Raw genomic sequence first — 21,647 nt, 5'->3', positions numbered from 1 at the left:
AGTTACAGAACACAGAACACCAAAGCCATATATGATAGACAGCATGTCCTGAGAGTCAGAAATGATATAAGATATTTAATACTAAACTTAGAAGAGTCACAGACTAGAAGCACCTTGAAATCATGAATATCAGGTTTTGCTGTGAAATAATTTGTTAGAGAAATAAAGTTTGACAATAATACCAATAGCAACAGTTGATCATATACTTTAAGTGAAATACACAATTTTTTTACCACTGTAAAATGCAAATTTCATCCACAGAATGTTAGCTTTAAAAATTGTTTTCATATTTATAACATATCAGAATAAAATTTTTGGTAGTAGAATTTCAGAAGTGGTATGTGTATACCTTTAAACTTTTGGTTCTAATGTTCTGTATTTGCACATGTACAGCCACATTTTATTTTCAAAAATGTAATTTTACTGTTTCAAAGAAGCTGTGTAAGCTTGCCCACAGCAACAAATGGTCTTAGAAATGTGAATGGACTTTTATTTTAATATCATTACAGACACAACTTTTTTAATATAATTTATGCACCAGAATGACATAACTCTGCAAGACTTTAACTGTTACTCCTGTCTGCACAGTAGAACTATATAAAGTAGCTGAGTAATATAATTTTTTTATGGTTTTACAAATGCTGTACTGCAGGCATTGAAACAGGGTCACATAGGTGCTCTGCATGTGAGGGAATAAGTTTCCATTCACTCTTTCATTTTGCATAAAGTGTCTTAAGTAACAGCTTCCGCTGTTATGAATTATAATACTGATAGGTTTATGTTGTACATATGTTGCATGATTGGCTCCATAAGTAATCAGTGATTGTGATTTTCTGTTACAGTCTTCACACACATGAAAATGAGTCAAGGCTATCTTAAGATGCCTAATAATATTGAAGCAAGGAGTGAAACAAGTGCAGTTACATTGAAGTTGTACATGTGTGCAGTGTTTGCAGAAGAAACCATAGCATCAGGCCCAATATTTGCTATGTGAGCCATAGCATGAGCTAAATAGTTCTGTTCATATACACCAGTGAAGAGATAGGCACCTGGACCAACAGCGTAGACAGCGACATCTTCTCCTCCATGAGTTTCATCTTTTAAATATCTGCAAAAGTAATTGAAACTGTAATTATTTCCAAATAAAAAGTAATTTACAGAAAATAGGGTATTAGTATTATGTGTAGATAAGAATTCAATATAAATATGAGATATCCTCACATGACTAAGTACCCTGGACATTATCATTCACTTGGTGTTATAACAAAGACTCTGGATAACCAGTCAGTTAAAAAAATCTGTTGTATTGGCGTTGGCAAAAATACATCATGGGTCATGTACAGTTTCCTACCAGACCTAGCAGTAACAGTTTACTGCAAAGATATTATGTAACCACTCTGTACTTCACACTTTTATTTTATTTATTTATTTATTTATTGTATTTTTTTTTCTCATGGAGACACCAACTGGTGTCTTTTGCAAACGTCATAGCATTTTTTTTACAAGTTTTTGCTATTGTGTGTCATGAAGTAATTTAAATATAATTTAGTAGCATTTCCTTGTATGATGCAAATCTGCTAATCTTCTTTTGGTAACAGAATAAACACATAAATTAAAAGAATACTGATGTAATAGTCCAATGAAAAAGAGCAATATTTCACTCTCTCTTAATTCACCTTTTCAGAGAATCTTTCCAGTAATAAATTTTAACATAATTGTATTGTTAACATTTTTGCTATTTAAAGAATTGCTAGCTGTTCACTCAGCATGTTATCTGTAACATTTTATACACCTTTAAACATTCATTAACATGATGTTTTGACTGTCAGAGATAAACTGTGATCATTTTTTACATGCTATTAGAACACTATTTCTACCTAGACTGTGAACCTTATCATGTAATTACATGTATGATGGCTATCTGGAAAATAACAAACGTTTTATTCTATCTTGGACCTGATAGGGCCTACAGCCACCATCTTGGTGCCATAATGTTCGTACTCTCAGTATGCATCCAGCATTGGTAGTGTGTGGACCATGTCTCTGCTACTTTGCTTCCTGTAATGTGTTGAAATGTGCACTGCAATAGAAAATCCCTCTAGTTGTGACATGCATTTTATGATTACATTTTTGTTGGCAAAAAACTGTAAACCAGTTGTCAAACACAGACACAGTTGAGGCAGGTGATCAGAACACACTCAGTTAATCATAACTGAGAGTTTCTATGGGGTTTTGGATGGGAGGTTTATAATCAGCCATCATATAGCCCGGATTTGGTGCTGAGCAACTACCAGCTCTTCTCAGCAATAAAGATATGGTCTGCCACGAATCACTTTGACACTGATGCCAAATTGCATTCCACTATCAATTAATGGTTGCAATTGCAGGTGACAGATTTCTACAGAGATGGTATTGAAAAACTTGTGCCATGACATTGTAATAGCTTAAGAGTGTACCTTTAAAATGTATATAATAAAATCTGATTTTTCCATTTTGTTAATTCTTTATTTCAAAACGTCCGTTACATTCTGGATAGCCCTCATAATCAGCACAGCTATTTTCAGATGTATGATCATATAACTTACATATGAAATGCTTCACTAACAGCATATGCAGTTAGTAAGCATTACATGTATAGCTTACAGGATTACAAGTCTGAAGATGACTGCATCTAGCCAAAACTGGTAATACTGTAATATGATGTTATCTAGATTGTTAACAAACTTGTTGAAAATAATCATTAATTGTGAACATAGATTCCGTAACTACGAATGGCATGCATGTCTTACCTAGGAGAAAAGTGTTGGTATGTCGGAGCACTTCGATTCATCTCCATTACATTCACCCACGTGCTGTTAGTGTCATTACTACGATGAGTATAGAAGCTTGGACCATTTGCATATGTGAGTGTCTCATATGGCTCTTCACCATCATTGTGGACAAAACCAAGGATGTCAGTACCACGGTTGGGATATCCACTTATCGACATTGTATGAGAGTGGTCAGCTGTCACCACAATCAATGTATCCTGGGAATTTAAAGGCATTATTAATCATCATGAATATGATGTAATTCACATTAGTGACATGGAATCATTTCAAGGTTGACCACCACAGCACTCATATATTATTGCCTGAGAACATTATAATTAAAATTTTGTAGTCATATATGGCAGCATGTACACAGACTAAAATAACTACCCAATAGCTATTATTACTGTCTGACTCCTATGAACCACTCATTTCTCATCAGTAGATGAGTGAGTGCCTATTCTTATTTTTTCTATATTATTTTTACATGAGAATTATCATGAAAACAGGAAAAATGTCCTTACAGATTTTAAGAACTTAAACACTACATGAAGTTACAGTTCACTGTGTATTATATTCAATCATGGTAATGATGATTTTGTTTCCACAGTAATTTTGGTACAAATACTCTTTGCCAGTGCCTCTCTAATGACTGCAGGTATTGACAAACCATAGAACACAATGACCCAAGAAATATGTAAATGTGGTCAGGTTCTCTTTAAGGAAATTTTTTGGCAGTGAACTGTATCTGTCAACACTAGTAGTAGCATGCTATAAGTTATGCAGCAAAATCATTGTGATAATATGGTTAGTAAGGAACTGTCTGGTGTAATTCAGTATATGTGAGATGGAAAGTGAAAAGGGACTTCTTGTTGGAGAAATAAAATTTTCAGTACAAGCAAAAAATGTATGATAATGTCTAAAATATCCATATTAGTTTTTTGTGTATTATACTAATTTACTTCAGTCTGTACATGCATGTACAAGTTTAAAAGTTGTTTGAAACCAATAAGATTCAATAAGAGCATTGTAAGCAATTGATGTCAATCTTCTGAAAATGGTTACCTTGTGGTTATGGAAAAATAACTTTGACCTGACATGAGGCCCCTTTCCAGTCTCATAGCTATGTGTGTAATTCTTCACAAAATAGCATCTCCTAAATTTTAGAGGCATTTTAAGGAGCTCAGAGTAGCTTTGTATAAAAGAAGATCAATTTATGACTACAGTAATGCCAAAAATAGGCTGATTCTTTCTATATCACAATTATAAATGCCTACATATGTTGCCAATTTGCAGTTGACCATAACATAGAATAAAAATACAAATATTCTGCTAAAAAAAGCAGTTCAGGGTTCACTAACTCCTCTTGAAGTTGGGCCAATTTACTTGTCTTTAAATTAATGAACACTGTAATGTGCTATAGGTCTGAAGTGATTAACCGCATAGTGTGTAATGTTAACTAAGACAATTCTGTACCATTTGACAAAAACATTTAAAGAGGAATATATATGCAGAATTTTTTTCTTAAATATGTTCAATTAAACAATGGTAATAATGTGAAACTTTGAAACACATTATCTCAAAACACCTCTTTTCCACCACAGATAGTCAACCTGTCATAACTGACCCAAATTTAGAGATAGAAATGTGTTTTCTTTTGCAAATTATTCATAATTTAATGCCAAACATAAAAATTACAGTAATTCAAATCCAAAATTTTTGACAAGAAGTCCTCTTTCACTTTCTGTGTCACATATGCACTGATCAGCCAGAACATTGCAACCAATGATCTACTATTGATATAAACCCAACCAGGCAATAGCTCCTAGACACCTGTACTGCAGGATGAAGACAAGCTGGTGGTGGCACCATTACGTTCTGGGAAACATTCATGTGGGCATCAATGGGTGCAGTGGAGCTCAAACAAGGCACCATGAAAGCCAAAGACAATTTTACACTGGTTTCAGACCACATATACCCCATCATGATGATCGTGTTTCCCGACAGCAGTGGCATTTTTCAAAAAGACAATGCACTGTGTCACAAGGCTGGGAATGTGATGGTGTGGTTCAAGGAATGCAACATATCTGGAATGCGACTGAAGATGGCATCTGAGCTCATCATTGCCTTTCCCGCAATTTACGGGAATTAGGTGACTTTCATGTGCATATGTGGTGCCAACTCCCTCCAGCGACCAACCAAGACCTCATTGCTACCGTACCATGTTGAGTTACCACTGTTATCCATGCCAAAGGTCAACCTACTGGTTATTAGGTAAGGGGTCATAATGAACAGTATCTATAAGGAACTAAAATTAGTGGACCCAGAACAAAAAAATAAAACCAAAGATTGTCCTTTACTACAATACTAAATTTGGCAGAGGGAATAAATGAGTTCAGTAAGTAATGCCTTTTACTGTTCATCAGTTGGAATAGATTGCCAGGCTCCCATATCATTTAATATGAGTTGCCATTTCAGGAGAGTCCTTTCCATTGAAGTGTATCACTGCAACCAACAGGACCAATAAGCCTCTCAGACTCTTGGTTTATGTGGTGTAACACAGCTACCAGTCACAGTACGAAACTGCTCTTGATAAATCATGCAGCTAACTGACTAAGGAAAATCCATCACTTTCCACTGGTTCCTTTTCAGAGTAGAAAAAAAAGCAATTTTATCCTAACCTTTAATCCTGAGGGTGGGGTCTACTGAAACTCTCTACTTATTCATGCATCAAGGTTTGCTAGCTGCACAAAATCATCATGAGAAGGAGCCTATACACAGCTTGAAATGGAAGGAGATGAGCCAGTGGTAACTTGAAACTTTGTGAAGCTGCATAGGTTGAGTTCAGCAGCTGCATTGATGCAGCATAGCTACAAAAATAGTTATCTAGGTAGAAGTCTCAGTCTGAAACAGTTTCAGTTGCTCACAAATGCTTTTGTCTATGCTACCTTATCAATGCCATTTTCCTTTTCTTATTTGTTCAATTAATCACTTCTAGACTATACAGTGCCCATATGCCCTGAGGTGACAAAAGTTATGGGATAGCGATATGCACATACACAGATGGTGGTAGTATTGTGTACATGCTGTATAAAAGGAAAGCACATTGGCAGAGCTGCCATTTGCAAGCAGGTGATTCACAAGAAAAGGTTTCCAATGTGATACTGATAGGAAGGTAAGATAAGATAATTTTATTGTCATTAGGCCATTACAGCAATAGACAAATTTTTTATGGGGTGTAATCATTACATTAGTAAATAGAACAACATAGCTCATCAGTTGCTAGCTTACAGTTCCATGTTGCAATTAAAAAACTATTTTAATTCATAAAAGTGGTTGGCAACAAGCCATTTATTTAATTTTTTCCTAAATGCACACTCTGGAAGGTTTTGTACCATCTGAGGAAGCTTATTACATAGTTTATGTCCATTGCCTTACAACTATTGATTGTCTTTGACAGTCTATGGTATGATCTATGTATGGACTTATTTTTTCTTGTGTTGTGATCATGAATATTATTTCTATGTTTTATGCCATGCAGATTGTTTTCTGAACAGATTAACACTTTGTATATATACAGATTCATGACAGTCATTATTTTACATTCAGAGAATAAGGGCTTACAATGTGCTTTATGTTGAGAGCATGTAATGACTGATAGCTTTATTCTGCAGCAATAATATATTTTGAACATGGCTTGAGTTTTCCCAGAGAATAAGTCCTTACAACATAATACTTTGAAAAAATGCAAAATAAGCTGTTTTAACATAGGCTGTTGGTCACATTTCATAAGACACCTTAATAAGTAAAATTTAATACTAATGATGTTAGTGCATCAAGAGATGGGTTACACACCTTAGGGTCAGTGAGGGTAAGGGCTGCGGCAACAGCTGCTTCAAGCTCAAGAGTCTCCTCGAGTGCACGACGAGCATAGTTCTTGTGGTGGCCATGGTCAATACGGCCACCTTCTACGAGGAGAAAGTAGCCATTGTCATGACGTGACAGTAGACGCAGGGCTTGCTGTGTCATTTCTACCAGAGAGGGATGTTCTCTGGGCCGGCGAGCATCAGTGTATGGGATGTGTCCTGCACTGAAAAGTCCCATCAGGTAGTCCACCTGCAAAACACATGCAAACTACAAAATTACAGGCAAGTGTGTATGTAAAAATTTTGTCAAATGGAGGTAATATTCTAAAACTGAGTTTTGATGTAACTGATTTGGTGAATTTGCAAACACATTGTGTCCCACATACTAAATTTCATAAGAAGTACATAGTATCTCAAACAATTGATATCTGTCTGGTATTTTTAAGGTAGATTACTTTGACACCTAAACAAGAACCATACATCAACAGTATATATGAAGTCGTTTTTTTGTGTTATTAATATGAATATCTGTGTCATTTTTTATCCAACTAGTTATGAAATTTAGCTACAAAATATTAACAAAAAATATTCATTCATATTGCCATAAGGTTAGTTTGGAATTTAACATTAAAAATACAAAACAGAAATTAAAGTCAGAACAAATGAGAAAATCGTGTTGGATCTCAGCAAAAATACCATACAAAAGATACTCCTCAAATTGGAGAAACAGAGAATAAACTTTTAAAAAAGACTTATCCAGCTTTGATGTCATCTACACTTTGTTTACTAACAAAATTTCACATTTCATCACATTACTTGATTTATTGTATTTTTGTCATGCCATCTATTCTTTTTCCTTAAGAGAATTAAGGACTCACAATGGGTACATATGCTGCTGCCATATTTATGTTCCACTGAAATTGTGTGTCATGGTGTTGGATCAGCACTATTCTGCATCTCAATAAGATAATTGTGAGGAAATTCCAGAGAAAACATTAATGGCACTATTTCATTAGTATTCTGTATAGGGTCCTTTCATCTTGATTTCTAAAGTCATGGTGTTTAACATTATTACCTGCAATGTTAAATGTGCAGTTAAGTAGAATTGTAGACAATCACTGATAGACAATAATGAGAATTCTGTAATAAATAAAGTCTTGTGCCCAGATTCCAGAAGCAAGCAAGTGCTCCCTCATACAGAACCCCCCTCCCCTCCTTTTTCCCAGATGCCTTTGAATAAAGCTTCAACATTTCCATATTGACAAATCATCAATATTAAGAGAAAAATACTCTTGAAATGAAGACACTGGATGCATTGGAATATGCTCAACCTCCCCTCCCACTTCCCCTCCATACACATATATATAAACATAGGTGTATACATTCCACACATTGACTAATGAATGAATTACATTCTACTTATGCAATTTAGAGTGTGTTATTAAAGCAGTCCCTATTGACACATAATTCCTCTGAAGAGCAGAGGAATTGTTTGGTGTGGAGGCATTAGATCTGACTGAATGGCCAGTAACACAAGCAAAAGTTGTATGAAACCATGTTTTTCTCAGGGATGTAGAATCCTCAGTCAAAATTCAATTTCTGCAAGAGCATAATGAAACTAAGCCATTTACAGTGTGTTATTAGAACAGTCTCTATTGACACATTATTCCTCTGAAGAGCAGAGAAATTGTTCGGTGTAGAGACATGAGATCTGACTGACTGACCAGCAACACAATCAAAAATTGTATGAAAATATGTTTTTCTCAGGGATGCAGAATCCTCAGCCAAAATTCGAGTTCTGCAAGAGCATAATGAAACATAGTGTGACTCTTACACCAAGTCTCATATCAGGGTCAGGCAATTTTTATTTCAGGACGCACACTTACATTGTACACTGTAAACAAATTTCTTCTAGCTATCTGAGATCCTCAGGTATGTCAGTTATTCAAATATGAGGTAGAAATGTCACTCCTTATGATAAACTGACGTAAACTAACCTTTATTTCTTTTCAGTTTTAGACTATAACTATTTGTCCAGCATAAAACTCTTCACTTTATGTCACTGCACTGTATTTATTGTGTTCATATGGATATCTCTGGCAATTCTTTCAATAGTATTTGAGTTCCTTGCAATTCAATACAGACTTGAATTATGAAAGCAGGATGGCATGTACACCCATGTCCATCCAAAGAACTGCTCCATGTAGGATTTGTAAGAATATAAGAACTATGAATCATATCGTATATTACTGACTGAAGTCTGAGGGCAGTGGCACCACATTATTGATGTGGAAGTAAAGTAACATTCTGTGACACCATGACTGAGCAGAAAGAACTTCTGCACTATATGGTGTCATAAAAAAGGGAACTGACACACTTTACATTCCCAGAATACTATGAGCCAGCCTGTGTTGAGGAACATTCACATAATCATTGATTGTTAGTGGCAACTATTGTATTGGTCTGCAATGGACTATGCTCCATTGGTGTTCCACAAGCAGGTCAAGAAATAAGTGTTGAAGATGATTTGGATTATTGTGACAGGATGTATTTAGGTGTTGTCCAGCTAGACTACAAAACATTAGCACTAACATCAGCCACGCCTATTGTTTCTGTACAGGTTGATCCTCATGCCTGGTAGGAAAGTGGATACCCCCTTCCCCTCCCCTGCGCATGCCTAAAGCTCAAGTGATATCATTATGACCTACATTAAACAAGGGCTTGTCCAGAATGACATTTTGTTCCCAATTTGAAAGTTATATTCTCATTTCCCTTTGTACTTAATCGCTCAGCCTTGTTGGAGGAAAAGCCTAGTGACATACTGTGCTGGAAACAGGCCATCCATTGAGGAAGCTTTTCATTGCTTGAAATGGCTATGAAGTGGTTAGAGCAACAAGAATAATGTGATCTGTGCTGTTGCTATTAGTATGTTTACCAAACATATCAATCAATAAGTTTCCATTATAAATGAAGTTTGAGCTATTTGTACTTCCATGCATGACTTCTGGTTTTGTGGAAGCATGAAATACAGGTTAGATTCCTCCAATGCAGTAGCAGGATGGAGTTCCAACACATTTTGCTGTTCAGGTGCATGAGCTCCTTGATGAATAGTTTCAAAGCACATAGATTTGACATAATTCAACAGCATCTCCAGACCCACTGAAACGGCTCCTATGACACCTGGACCTTACCATGCCAGTTAGTTCATTGCGGGGAATAATGAAGTCTTTGTGGCTAAACATCGATACAAGACAAAGAATTTCGTAGAAGTGTTGATGAGGCCTTTCTAAGCATAACTTCTGAGATGCTCTGCAAGATGTCAAGAAGAACATGGAGCTGCATACACCTCTGTCTAATACATGGTGGTGCTCCTACAGATGTGCTGGATATATAGTTTTTATGTGACAGTGCTCCAACATACAATATGTTATATTGACTTCTTGGACACATTATATGCGGGATGTATTTCTGCAGGAGATAAAGGCAACAAAATTGCACAAGGTGATCAGATGTTATGCTTCAAGACGACGGGGAGTAACCTGAGAAAACATCTAGAATGAAGGCATTTGAAAACAAGTTTATCATTCCACATAGTGCTACAGTAATTTGAACTAATTCATGTGTTCCACTGTACTTCAAGTTCTACACTGAAACATGTTAAATAATTATTAATTGGTGGAAGCTGTTGCTGGGTTGGAACTGGGATGATGTGACTCATTACTAGAATGAATAATTTAGCTAGTGTTACTAGAAAACAATTGGCTGAAAACTGGGACTTAGTGACTAGTGGTTTAAACGTTTGATGGCACAAAAAAGGAAGGGGGTTGTTAATAATCATGAGATACCGTAAGTATTTCCTTATACCACTGCGTATCAAAATTGGTACACTGGTACAACTGTACACGAAAGTGCTGCCCTTGTATTAAAAATATGGTCGGTACAGATCAGAAAATAATGCAATCACCAGCTCAGTGGGCTAATGCACCATGACACTGTACTGGATGTTGCAGGTTTGAGTCCTGACTCAGACCTGAACATTTATCCTTGTCTCTCCATGTGAGAAGCCCAGATTCAAAAGCCGTATTCGGTTGCAAAAGCCGCGAACTACACATTGTCTCGGGGTGCAAAGCCTGCTAAATGTCTAATGTTTGCAAAACTCGCCAAGTTCAGTAGGCATGGCAGTCGGTGGCCAGGTCCGGATACAGGGAATGCCAACTGACATCAGACTTACCGATCTAGACATTCAAAGCTACCTTTCAGTTTGCTACGATTCTAAGGAATATTTTTCTTATTCAGAGTTAGATTGGCTGCGCTGTAGCTAACTTACACGCAACAATGAAGCTCTCGCTGCCGATGCGTTGTCGAAATATATGCCAATAAGCACAGTTCAGCTGATCAGTAGTATGTTTGTTGATGTATTTACATGAGAGTTTTGAAAAAATAAGTGATTTTGTGGACGGTTTAAATGCAGAAGATGACACAAACGAAGTGGGAGTAATTGCAGTAGATGGATTCGACTTCTTGCTGAACTCCTACTATTTCAAATAACCAGAACAAGACCAACGGTGACGGTCCTTCCCAGAAAAGAAGCAAGCGTCCTGATCAGTGGGAAAAAATGTTTCCAGAACAGAAAGATAAGAACATGAAGAGTATTATGAAAGCAGTGTTACACAGTGAATACTGATTGACACTAACTGTTATGACACGCATGGAAGGATTAATGAAACTTACCTGGTAACTGGCATTTCCAGATACAGGAAGCCAAAAAAATGATGTTCACAATAAAACAAAAACAAGAATATGTGTCTAGTTCGTGGAGAGCTCTTCCACAACTTTGAAGCTGGAGACGGTAAGAGCATCCTGAAGATGGGAAAAAATTTCAGCAAAGGAAACAGTCCAACACCAATCACAGACGGTGTAAAACTTTCAGAAGCTAAACTTGGAGGCGTCAAAAAGCTTTTGCAGCTCTACTTTGGTAAAGACTGGGCGACCAAAGAGAAACTCAAATTCTACACCGTGGTGTCAGACAAGCAGGAAGGCACTCCCAGAGTAGCTCCTGCCACTGCTAACCACCTGAAGACGCCGGAAGCGATTTTGACTTGGTGGGTAGCGTTAAGGTCGACGTCACTTAAAAACAATTTTCAGCTAATTTCATTTTCTAAAATTTTCTGTCGCTGTTTTAACTAAGATTCAACTTTCGACATATATCCGTTTTCTTTTTGACGTTAAGTAAGTCAGTTTTTCCTGGTAAAATACTGTCACCTTCGTATTTTCATATGCAAATTTTATATAATTTTCAGACTCGTCTTTGAAATAAAACGTATTCTGTTTATATTCACAACAATTAAATTCCTTCTTTCTGTCATTCCTAACAGCGGATTTTGCAACCGAATGTTTGTTTGTAATTGTATTGATACATTTGCAAAACCTGCTAATTGCATAAATCGGGTGCAAAAACCGCTAAGTTAATATTTCACTTAAGATTCAAACATATAGCATATAGTCTCAGATTTCAGCCATGAATACCGTGTAATTGATTACATTTTTTTTTCTTATTTTTACAAAAGAAATGAAGTCTTTAATAGTTTGGATGGGTACAGTTTTTTCGCAATTATCGAAGTTTCGCTTATCATGCGGCTTTTGCACCTGGGCTACTCACGTGTAACGTAGTTTGTACCACAAGACACAACCAACTTGCAGAAAATTGGGACAGGTGGTTAAAAAATCAGAGCTAAGCTCTAAAAATTTCCTGAAGCACTGCATTATAATCTTCCTTGTTACTATCATTGATGCATTCAGAAAATAATTTTGCAACTTACATGCACTCGAAGATTTTTGATGTGAGTACACAATATATACCATAAGACCAACAAAATGATGCACCACAAAGGTGTTATGCAAATGGTGGCATCGACATTCATATAGGTGTCAATGGAAAATCCAAAATCGTAAACTTCGGTGGCCGATAGATGAATACGTGATGCCACAGCGCAGTTTCACTGCACAGTTGGCAAGGATAGTAAACAGTGAATACGTCGATACCAGGACAGAGTCTTTGTGAATTTCATTCTGTGCACCCAGTTGGAAAGTAACTATGCCTCGCAGACAGGTACACGAACAATATACGCAACTGTCAGCATTGAGAGATGATGTATAGTGAGCTGGTTGAATTAATCAGCAAACTGCTCGACATTTGAATAGGAGCGAAGCCACTATTCGATGATGTTGGTAGCAACGGGTCAATCATGGTTGAACACCATCAAGAAAGAATTAGTTGACATATGGAGATGACAGAACGTGAGGACTAAGCAATCATGAGAGGGGCACACAGAGCTCCAGTTTCATCATTCTTATTGATCCGATGTGCAACTGGTTCTTCAGCGACCACAAGGACCATCAATAGAAGGCTTGCAGAATGGGAGCTGAGCTCACAGCACCCTTTGCGCCGACTACTGTTGACTTCTGCACATCAACAATCCCATTCGAAGTGATTTCGGTCACGTTCGGTTTGGAATCTCATTGACTAGAGTGGAATTGTTTTCAGTGGTGAGGCCTGCTTCGAACTGAGCCCCAATGATCAGCAAAGACACGTCTGGAGATGCCCCGGAAAGGGGTGCGATAAAATCTAACTGTTGTCTGCTATACGCCCCGAATGCCAGAGGTGCCCCGGACAGGGGTGTGATATCAAACTAACTGTTGCTTGTGTAATGTCCAACAGCCAAGAGTGATGATCTGGGGTGCCATTTCATTTCAGAGCGGGGATGATGCTGTAGTATACAGAGAAGTTGCAGCATTAGAAAATTGCATTGAAATGCAGGAAGATCTGCAGTGGATAGGCACTTGGTGCAGGGAGTGGCAACTGACCCTTAACGTAGACAAATGTAATGTATTGCGAATACATAGAAAGAAGGATCCTTTATTGTATGATTATATGATAGCGGAACAAACACTGGAAACAGTTACTTCTGTAAAATATCTGGGAGTATGCGTACGGAACGATTTGAAGTGGAATGATCATATAAAATTAATTGTTGGTTGAGATTCATTGGGAGAGTCCTTAGAAAATGCAGTCCATCAACAAAGGAGGTGGCTTACAAAACACTCGTTCGGCCTATACTTGAGAATTGCTCATCAGTGTGGGATCCGTACCAGGTCGGGTTGACAGAGGAGATAGAGAAGACCCAAAGAAGAGCGGCGCGTTTCGTCACAGGGTTATTTGGCAAGCGTGATAGCGTTACGCAGATGTTTAGCAAACTCAAGTGGCAGACTCTGCAAGAGAGGTGCTCTGCATCGCGGTGTAGCTTGCTGTCCAGGTTTCGAGAGGGTGCGTTTCTGGATGAGGTATCGAATATATTGCTTCCCCCTACTTATACCTCCCGAGGAGATCACAAATGTAAAATTAGAGAGATTCGAGCGCGCACGGAGGTTTTCCGGCAGTCGTTCTTCCCGCGAACCATACGCGAGTGGAACAGGAAAGGGAGGCAACGACAGTGGCACGCAAAGTGCCCTCCGCCACCACCACTAGGTGGCTTGCGGAGTATAAATGTAGATGGAGATGGAGACCCCCTTGGTTGTTATCCATGGCACCCTTACAGCACAGAGGTATGTCGACGATATTCTGGCCTTATTTGCTTTCATGGTAAGCCATTCTGGGCTTACATTTTAACAAGGTAATGCCCACCAAGACATGGTGAGAGTTGCTGCTGCTTGTCTTCATGCTTGCCAAACCCTACTGTGGCCAACAAGGTCGCCGGACCTCTCCCCAACTGAAAACGTCTGGAGCGTTATTGGCAGGCCCTCCAACTGGCTTGGGATTTTTAATGCACCAACTGGACAGAATTTGGCACGATATCTCTCTGGAGGACACCCAAAAACTCAGTCAGTGCGAAGCCGAATAACTGTTTGCATACGGGCCAGAGGTGGGTCAATGCATTATTAACTTGCTCAGTTCGTGAAGCTTTTTGTCTTGGAAAAAAAACTCATCCAGCTTTTCTGAATTTGTAATCAATTGTCTTTCTGTAGATGTATGAGTACATCATATGTACTCATTTTCGTCCTATTCGAATTATTACTAAGTGTTGCGTCTTGTTTTATATGTATAGAGTGTATTTCAAATTGTTAGCTCTGTCCAAAAGTTGGGACTTTTGGCTTATGTGGGATGGATCGTGACACTCCTAAAAATTGGGACAGGCCACAAAGAGCCAGACATACGGCGATACTGAGTATAGCCTATTCCTAATTGTAGCTGGCTACCAGTGCGTAAAGTGTCTGCCCCCGGTAGCTGAGTGGTCAGCGCGACAGAGTGTCAATCCTAAAGGCCCGGGTTCGATTCCCGGCTGGGTCGGAGATTTTCTCCGCTCAGGGACTGGGTGTTTTGTTGTCCTAATCATCATCATTTCATCCCGATCGACGCGCAAGTCGCCGAAGTGGCGCCAAATCGAAAGACCTGCACCAGGCGAGCGGTCTACCCGACGGGAGGCCCTCGTCACACGCCATTATTATTATAGTGTGTGGAGCAGAGATGAGCGACCAGAGACCTTGTCGAGGTCCGCCTGCAGCAGCTGCTCCCTGGTGTGGACGAGGTGCCGGCGGCCGGGCAGGCGCAGCCACTGGGCCGTCAGGTTGCGGCCGTCGGCGCGGCCGCAGGAGCCGTCGTCGTCGGTGCCGTCGCGCTCTGCCGCCGCCAGGTCGCCCAGCTGCTTGCGCCCGCCGCCCAGCACCACGCGCAGCTCCATGCCCGGCATCTCCTCCACCTGTGCATACCGTCACACCTTTCTACGAAAGAAGCCAACGCTTTTATCTGGAAGTCAGCTCGGTGGGAAATACTTCCAACAATGGAAGCATACTCCCAACGGGTCATCCATCTCTCGCTTGGTTGTAGTCCATACTGAGATTGGAACTGTCAACATTGGAGTTCCACAGGTCTCTGTTCTTGGTCCCCTGTTGGACCTCTTCTTTATTAACAACCTTGCGATGTCTACCACATTTGAGACTTATTTTACACGACCTTTATTGTAACAAAGCAACCACCAGTAATCTTGAACAAACTCCCAACACTGTATTTGGTGAAATTCCAAAGTGGTTCGGTCAAAAGCAGGTAAAATACTGTTCACTCATTCCCAAGCAAGTAAAGAATTGCACAGAAAGATTAACATTAATTTAATCAAGACCTAATAAGTTGGAATCTTCTATGTTCCTTTGTGTATATATTGACGATAATCTTAAGGGGAGGGGGGGGGGGGGGGTAGGACGTCAAACGGGCCGACTTGGAGCAGGAGAGGCACCACAGGACATTTCAATTTCCACTGTTTATACTTTTACAAGTAAATTCATAAAACTTTGTCAGCATGACCAGGAAGGATTCAGGATTCACACTCGTAGCAGCGGAAGTTCAAAAACATAACAAAATAATTTTTTTTTACGTGTGTGATTTCATCATTTTTTCACTTACTATTGGCTGCATTTGTTGCTATAGGTACACTTTTCTTCATAAGTAAGAGAGACTGTTCGATGAATTTTGCACAGCATACAAACCATAGTTACAGGTGTCTGAAACTCTAGAATCTATTTAATTTACGAAAAAATGAATGAGCTGTTACGTTTTAAACTTTATGTTTAGAAACAAATCAAATTTTGTAGTTAATTATCTCAATTTTTACCATAGTTTTTAATAGATTTGGAAAATTCTAGAGTTTCATACACCTGTAAGTATGATTTGTATGCTGTGCAAAATTCATCAAAGAATCTCTCTTACTTGTGAAGAAAAATGTACCTATAGCAACAAATGAAGCCAATAGTAAGCGAAAAAATGATGAAAGTTCACATGTAAAAAAATTTATTTTGTTATGTTTTTGAACTTCCTCTGCTATGAGTGTGAACCCCGAATCCTTCCTGGTCATGCTGACAAAGTTTTATGAATTTATTTGTAAAAGTATAGACAGTAGAAAATAAAATGTCCTGTGGTGCCTCTCCCGCTCCAAGTCGGCCCGTTTGACGTCCTACCCCCCTTAAATGCTCTGAACATATTCTTGACCTTCCAAAAAGGTTAAGTTCAGCCTCTTGGGCTGACCATATTATTATTTCTATTTGTGAAATCGATGCCGTCAAATTTGCATACTTTAGCTGCGTCCACTTACTATTATCTTACGGCATTATATTCTGGGAGATGAGGGCTGCAACCGCAGCCAATAAAATTTGCGTCACTCAAAAGAGTATAATAAGAGTTGGGTGTAGAGATCACAGTAGATACTTACGTAGAAACTTACTAAAAAAGTTAGGAATTCTGACTAGAAAATCCCAATACATAGACTCAATGATGTGTTTTATTTGTAAGAATCAGTTTCTGCACAAATTAAACATCAACTATGACAGTCGCAAACCCAAGAGGAAACCTTGATATACATTTTGAGCTAAAGAACCTCAGCATGGTACAGAAAGGAGTGCATCACACCAGCACAAAAGTGTGACGTTCTCCCGCCTCAGATTAAATCTGCTGTCAATGAACTTTCAAAATTTAAACAGCCCATAAGCAGTTCCTTACAGTGAAATCTATATATAGTTTACGACCCATATACACTCCTGGAAATTGAAAGAAGAACACCGTGAATTCATTGTCCCAGGAAGGGGAAACTTTATTGACACATTCCTGGGGTCAGATACATCACATGATCACACTGACAGAACCACAGGCACATAGACACAGGCAACAGAGCATGCACAATGTCGGCACTAGTACAGTGTATATCCACCTTTCGCAGCAATGCAGGCTGCTATTCTCCCATGGAGACGATCGTAGAGATGCTGGATGTAGTCCTGTGGAACGGCTTGCCATGCCATTTCCACCTGGCGCCTCAGTTGGACCAGCGTTCGTGCTGGACGTGCAGACCGCGTGAGACGACGCTTCATCCAGTCCCAAACATGCTCAATGGGGGACAGATCCGGAGATCTTGCTGGCCAGGGTAGTTGACTTACACCTTCCAGAGCACGTTGGGTGGCACGGGATACATGCAGATGTGCATTGTCCTGTTGGAACAGCAAGTTCCCTTGCCGGTCTAGGAATGGTAGAACGATGGGTTCGATGACGGTTTGGATGTACCGTGCACTATTCAGTGTCCCCTCGACGATCACCAGTGGTGTACGGCCAGTGTAGGAGATCGCTCCCCACACCATGATGTCGGGTGTTGGCCCTGTGTGCCTCGGTCGTATACAGTCCTGATTGTGGCGCTCACCTGCACGGCGCCAAACACGCATACGACCATCATTGGCACCAAGGCAGAAGCGACTCTCATCGCTGAAGACGACACGTCTCCATTCGTCCCTCCATTCACGCCTGTCGCGACACCACTGGAGGCGGGCTGCACGATGTTGGGGCGTGAGCGGAAGACGGCCTAACGGTGTGCGGGACCGTAGCCCAGCTTCATGGAGACGGTTGCGAATGGTCCTCGCCGATACCCCAGGAGCAACAGTGTCCCTAATTTGCTGGGAAGTGGCGGTGCGGTCCCCTACGGCACTGCGTAGGATCCTACGGTCTTGGCGTGCATCCGTGCGTCGCTGCGGTCCGGTGCCAGGTCGACGGGCACGTGCACCTTCCGCCGACCACTGGCGACAACATCGATGTACTGTGGAGACCTCACGCCCCACGTGTTGAGCAATTCGGCGGTACGTCCACCCGGCCTCCCGCATGCCCACTATACGCCCTCGCTCAAAGTCCGTCAACTGCACATACGGTTCACGTCCACGCTGTCGCGGCATGCTACCAGTGTTAAAGATGCTGCGATGGAGCTCCGTATGCCACGGCAAACTGGCTGACACTGACGGCGGCGGTGCACAAATGCTGCGCAGCTAGCGCCATTCGACGGCCAACACCGCGGTTCCTGGTGTGTCCGCTGTGCCGTGCGTGTGATCATTGCTTGTACAGCCCTCTCGCAGTGTCCGGAGCAAGTATGGTGGGTCTGACACACCGGTGTCAATGTGTTCTTTTTTCTATTTCCAGGAGTGTATATTGTAGCTGAATACCTAGACCAACGGAAGTAATTTCTACAAATTGTTGTTATATCTGTAGATCTGTATCATTTACAGTAATATAATCTTCAAGAACGCCGTTTTCTGATTTGGAGGCTTAACAGGGAAGAATGTGATGCTAGCGCATTTCATTTCAAACCCATAAAATTATTTAACATGACATAACGTAATGCTGTTCAGTAGTAGGTGTTAATTGTCGATTAAATATAATGGTGACCAGTTGTTCTTTATTTTTACAAATGATTTATTTTTTAATTATCTTTTAACCCCTCTTATTCATCCACATTGCATTTATTATGTTAATCATCATTGTGTTAATTATCTTTGGTATTGCAGTGTTGTTGGCTTAGCAGTTCTTCATTTTCTATTTAGCAGTATTATATTTCATGAATTTTCTAACAGCTAGCTAACTGGATGTAGATGAAAAATAAATGTATGTGTCTATGTATGTTGAACATGTCTCCCTAAACAAATGGATCAGTTTCAGCCAAACTTGCTGCACAAACTACTTATTCTCTGCAAAGAAGTACGATGGGAGGAAGTACCACCTAGCTCCCTAAGGGACAGGATGGGCACAAAACAAAGTTGGTAATGCCTCATATCTAGGCTGCCTGGCATGACTGATGTGTTATGCGGGTAGTATGAATGTGTGCTAGGGGGTATATGAAATGGTGAACAGAGATTTCGTGCCATGGATTACTTATTTTCGAGGTATCACAGTGACCATTAACGAAAAGAGACGCAATTGATTGACCATTAAGTCGGCAAATAAGTGCATAAGTAATGAAAGAATATTTTTTTACCGAATTGTTTCTGTAAAATTGTTTGAGAAAGAATGCAGAGTAACTAGGATGCGTGCAACACACTGCTGGTGCTATAGTACTTCTTTACCGACTGGCAGGTTAACCAGACTTCTCTGTGTGGATCTGTAGGCGCATATGAATACGCTGGACAGCAGTTTGGCGAGTCAGCATGCTTCTTACGAGGGCAGTCAAATGAAAATCGAACGCCTACACAACAGGATCATGAAGTGGTTTTATTCAAAAGTAATCATCATATGCATTAAGACATTTATCGCACAAAGAAATGAGACAGGATTTTTTTTCTTTTTTTTTTACCGACGTTCATGTACGTCTTTCTTCAGGTCGACAAAAATGTGTCAATCACACGATGAAAACCAAATCGCTGAAGTGTAGCCTCCATCCGACTGGTAGTGTGCGATGGAACAGGATGATTCCCTCTGACAGCATTATGGGCATTTTGACTTTATGGTGCATCGCAGTTTCTGAAAAGTATGTTCATAGCATTGCGCATCGATTGTGGTTCCACGCTCGAGGAACTTGGTGAGCAGAGTGTCCCTCAGACGGCGAAGAAGGTCATCGTCACCTTACGCGGTGCCACCATTCCGAGCCCGAGGGGCCGGCCGAGGTGGCCGAGCGGTTCTAGGCGCTACAGTCTGGAACCGCGCGACCGCTACGGTCGCAGGTTCGAATCCTGCCTCGGGAATGGATGTGTGTGCTGTCCTTAGGTCAGTTAGGTTTAAGTAGTTCTAAGTTCTAAGCGACTGATGACCTCAGAAGTTAAGTCCCACAGTGCTCAGAGCCATTTTGAGCCCGAGGGAAAACGGGAAAGCCACATCTACATCTACATGATTACTCTGGAATTCACATTTAAGTGCTTGGCAGAGGGTTCATCGAACCACAATCATAGCAGTGGGAACGTCCCACATCTCCCCCCAACAAAGAAATTCTAAGTTGTTTACACAAATTCCAGTAAGCTGCACGGTACCGCCCGCCTCCACACTGCCAATCGGATGAAAACTACACCTGAGCAATTTGGTTGCAAAACACTACAACATCTTTCGTACAGCCCGAATGGTGCGATTTTCAGATCCTTGGGGACCTAAAGAAAGGCACGGGTGGACGTCGGTTTCTGGTGGACGAGAAAGTGCAAAAGTGGGTGCAGTTGATCCGTCAGAGACCTACCGTGTTCTGCGAAACAGCCACTGATCGCCTCGTCTCCCAGTCGGATAAATGTCTTAACGCCTATGGTGATTAATTTTAAATGGAACCATTCTGTGGTCCCGTTGTAGCGGATGTTCAGTTTTCATTTGACTGCTCGTTGTATACCGGCTGCCTGCGTGTCGGCGGTACGCACCAGCTGGCGCGCTATGTCGAGCTGCTGGCAGCCTTCGGGCAGCTCGGTGTCGCACTCCCAGTCGCGGTGCGCGGAGCGCGCGTAGAGCGCGGCGGGCGTGGCGTGCGTGATGCGCGTCGTGGTGACGACGCCGGCGACGCGGCCCGCCGCCTGCGCCCAGCCGGCCAGCGACGTCAGCCGCGCCGCCACGTCCGCCGGCCGCGGGCACTGCTTGGCCACCACCGACGCGTCCATCCCCAGCACGCCGTTGGACGTCTTCACGCCTGTCAGGAAAGCCGTGCCCGTTGCCGCCGAGTCGCCCACCTGCAACCGTGCACACGCCACACTGAGTCTTAGTGCAGATTGCACTCCTCACATTTAGCGGACTGAAAGGTAGGAGACGCACTACCCCAAAGTGCAGTAGTCAACTAAGGAGAGTGCTCGAGAGGGTCGAGGCGGGTAGCGGAAAAACAATCGTTCCCCTCGCTTCCTTATGCCCCGCGGGTGCCCGTGACCTACGTTACTTGCCATCCGGACAAGCTGCCTTAGTACGAGGGTCACTCCAAAAGAAATGCACACTATTTTTGTAAAAATACAGTTTTCATTCTGCATGCCTGAAAGTTTTACGGTGTGTAGATACATCCTTCCCGCTCGTTTTCAAACTTAGTTCAACCTGTTCCCGTGAGTGGCGCCGTCACAGCATGTCTTCAAGATGGCTGCTAGATTAGATTAGATTAATACTTGTTCCATAGATCATGAATGCGACACTTCGTAATGATGTGGAACCTGTCAGGTTAATAAAAGATGTCTGTAC

General features: G+C 40.9%; 1 protein-coding gene across 1 annotated transcript in view; it reads right to left on the bottom strand.

Annotated features, from left to right (window-relative positions):
* Positions 1-320: 320 nt before the first annotated feature.
* The window catches only part of LOC126162247 (alkaline phosphatase 4-like), a 107,056-nt gene continuing 85,729 nt past the window's right edge, over positions 321-21,647 (bottom strand). Inside the window, exons 3-7 of the mRNA XM_049918624.1 lie at positions 20,855-21,157; positions 15,214-15,429; positions 6,666-6,926; positions 2,790-3,028; positions 321-1,108 (exon numbers count right to left, since the gene is read on the bottom strand). Of these exons, the coding sequence (XP_049774581.1) occupies positions 871-1,108; positions 2,790-3,028; positions 6,666-6,926; positions 15,214-15,429; positions 20,855-21,157 (1,257 nt within the window). The 3' untranslated portion in view covers positions 321-870. The remainder of the gene's footprint in view (positions 1,109-2,789; positions 3,029-6,665; positions 6,927-15,213; positions 15,430-20,854; positions 21,158-21,647) is intronic.

This window comes from Schistocerca cancellata, chromosome 2 (assembly GCF_023864275.1).
Source record: "Schistocerca cancellata isolate TAMUIC-IGC-003103 chromosome 2, iqSchCanc2.1, whole genome shotgun sequence".
Taxonomy (NCBI): domain Eukaryota; kingdom Metazoa; phylum Arthropoda; class Insecta; order Orthoptera; family Acrididae; genus Schistocerca; species Schistocerca cancellata.
Note: the sequence above shows the minus strand (reverse complement) of the source record. Positions and strands in the feature narration are given on the sequence as shown.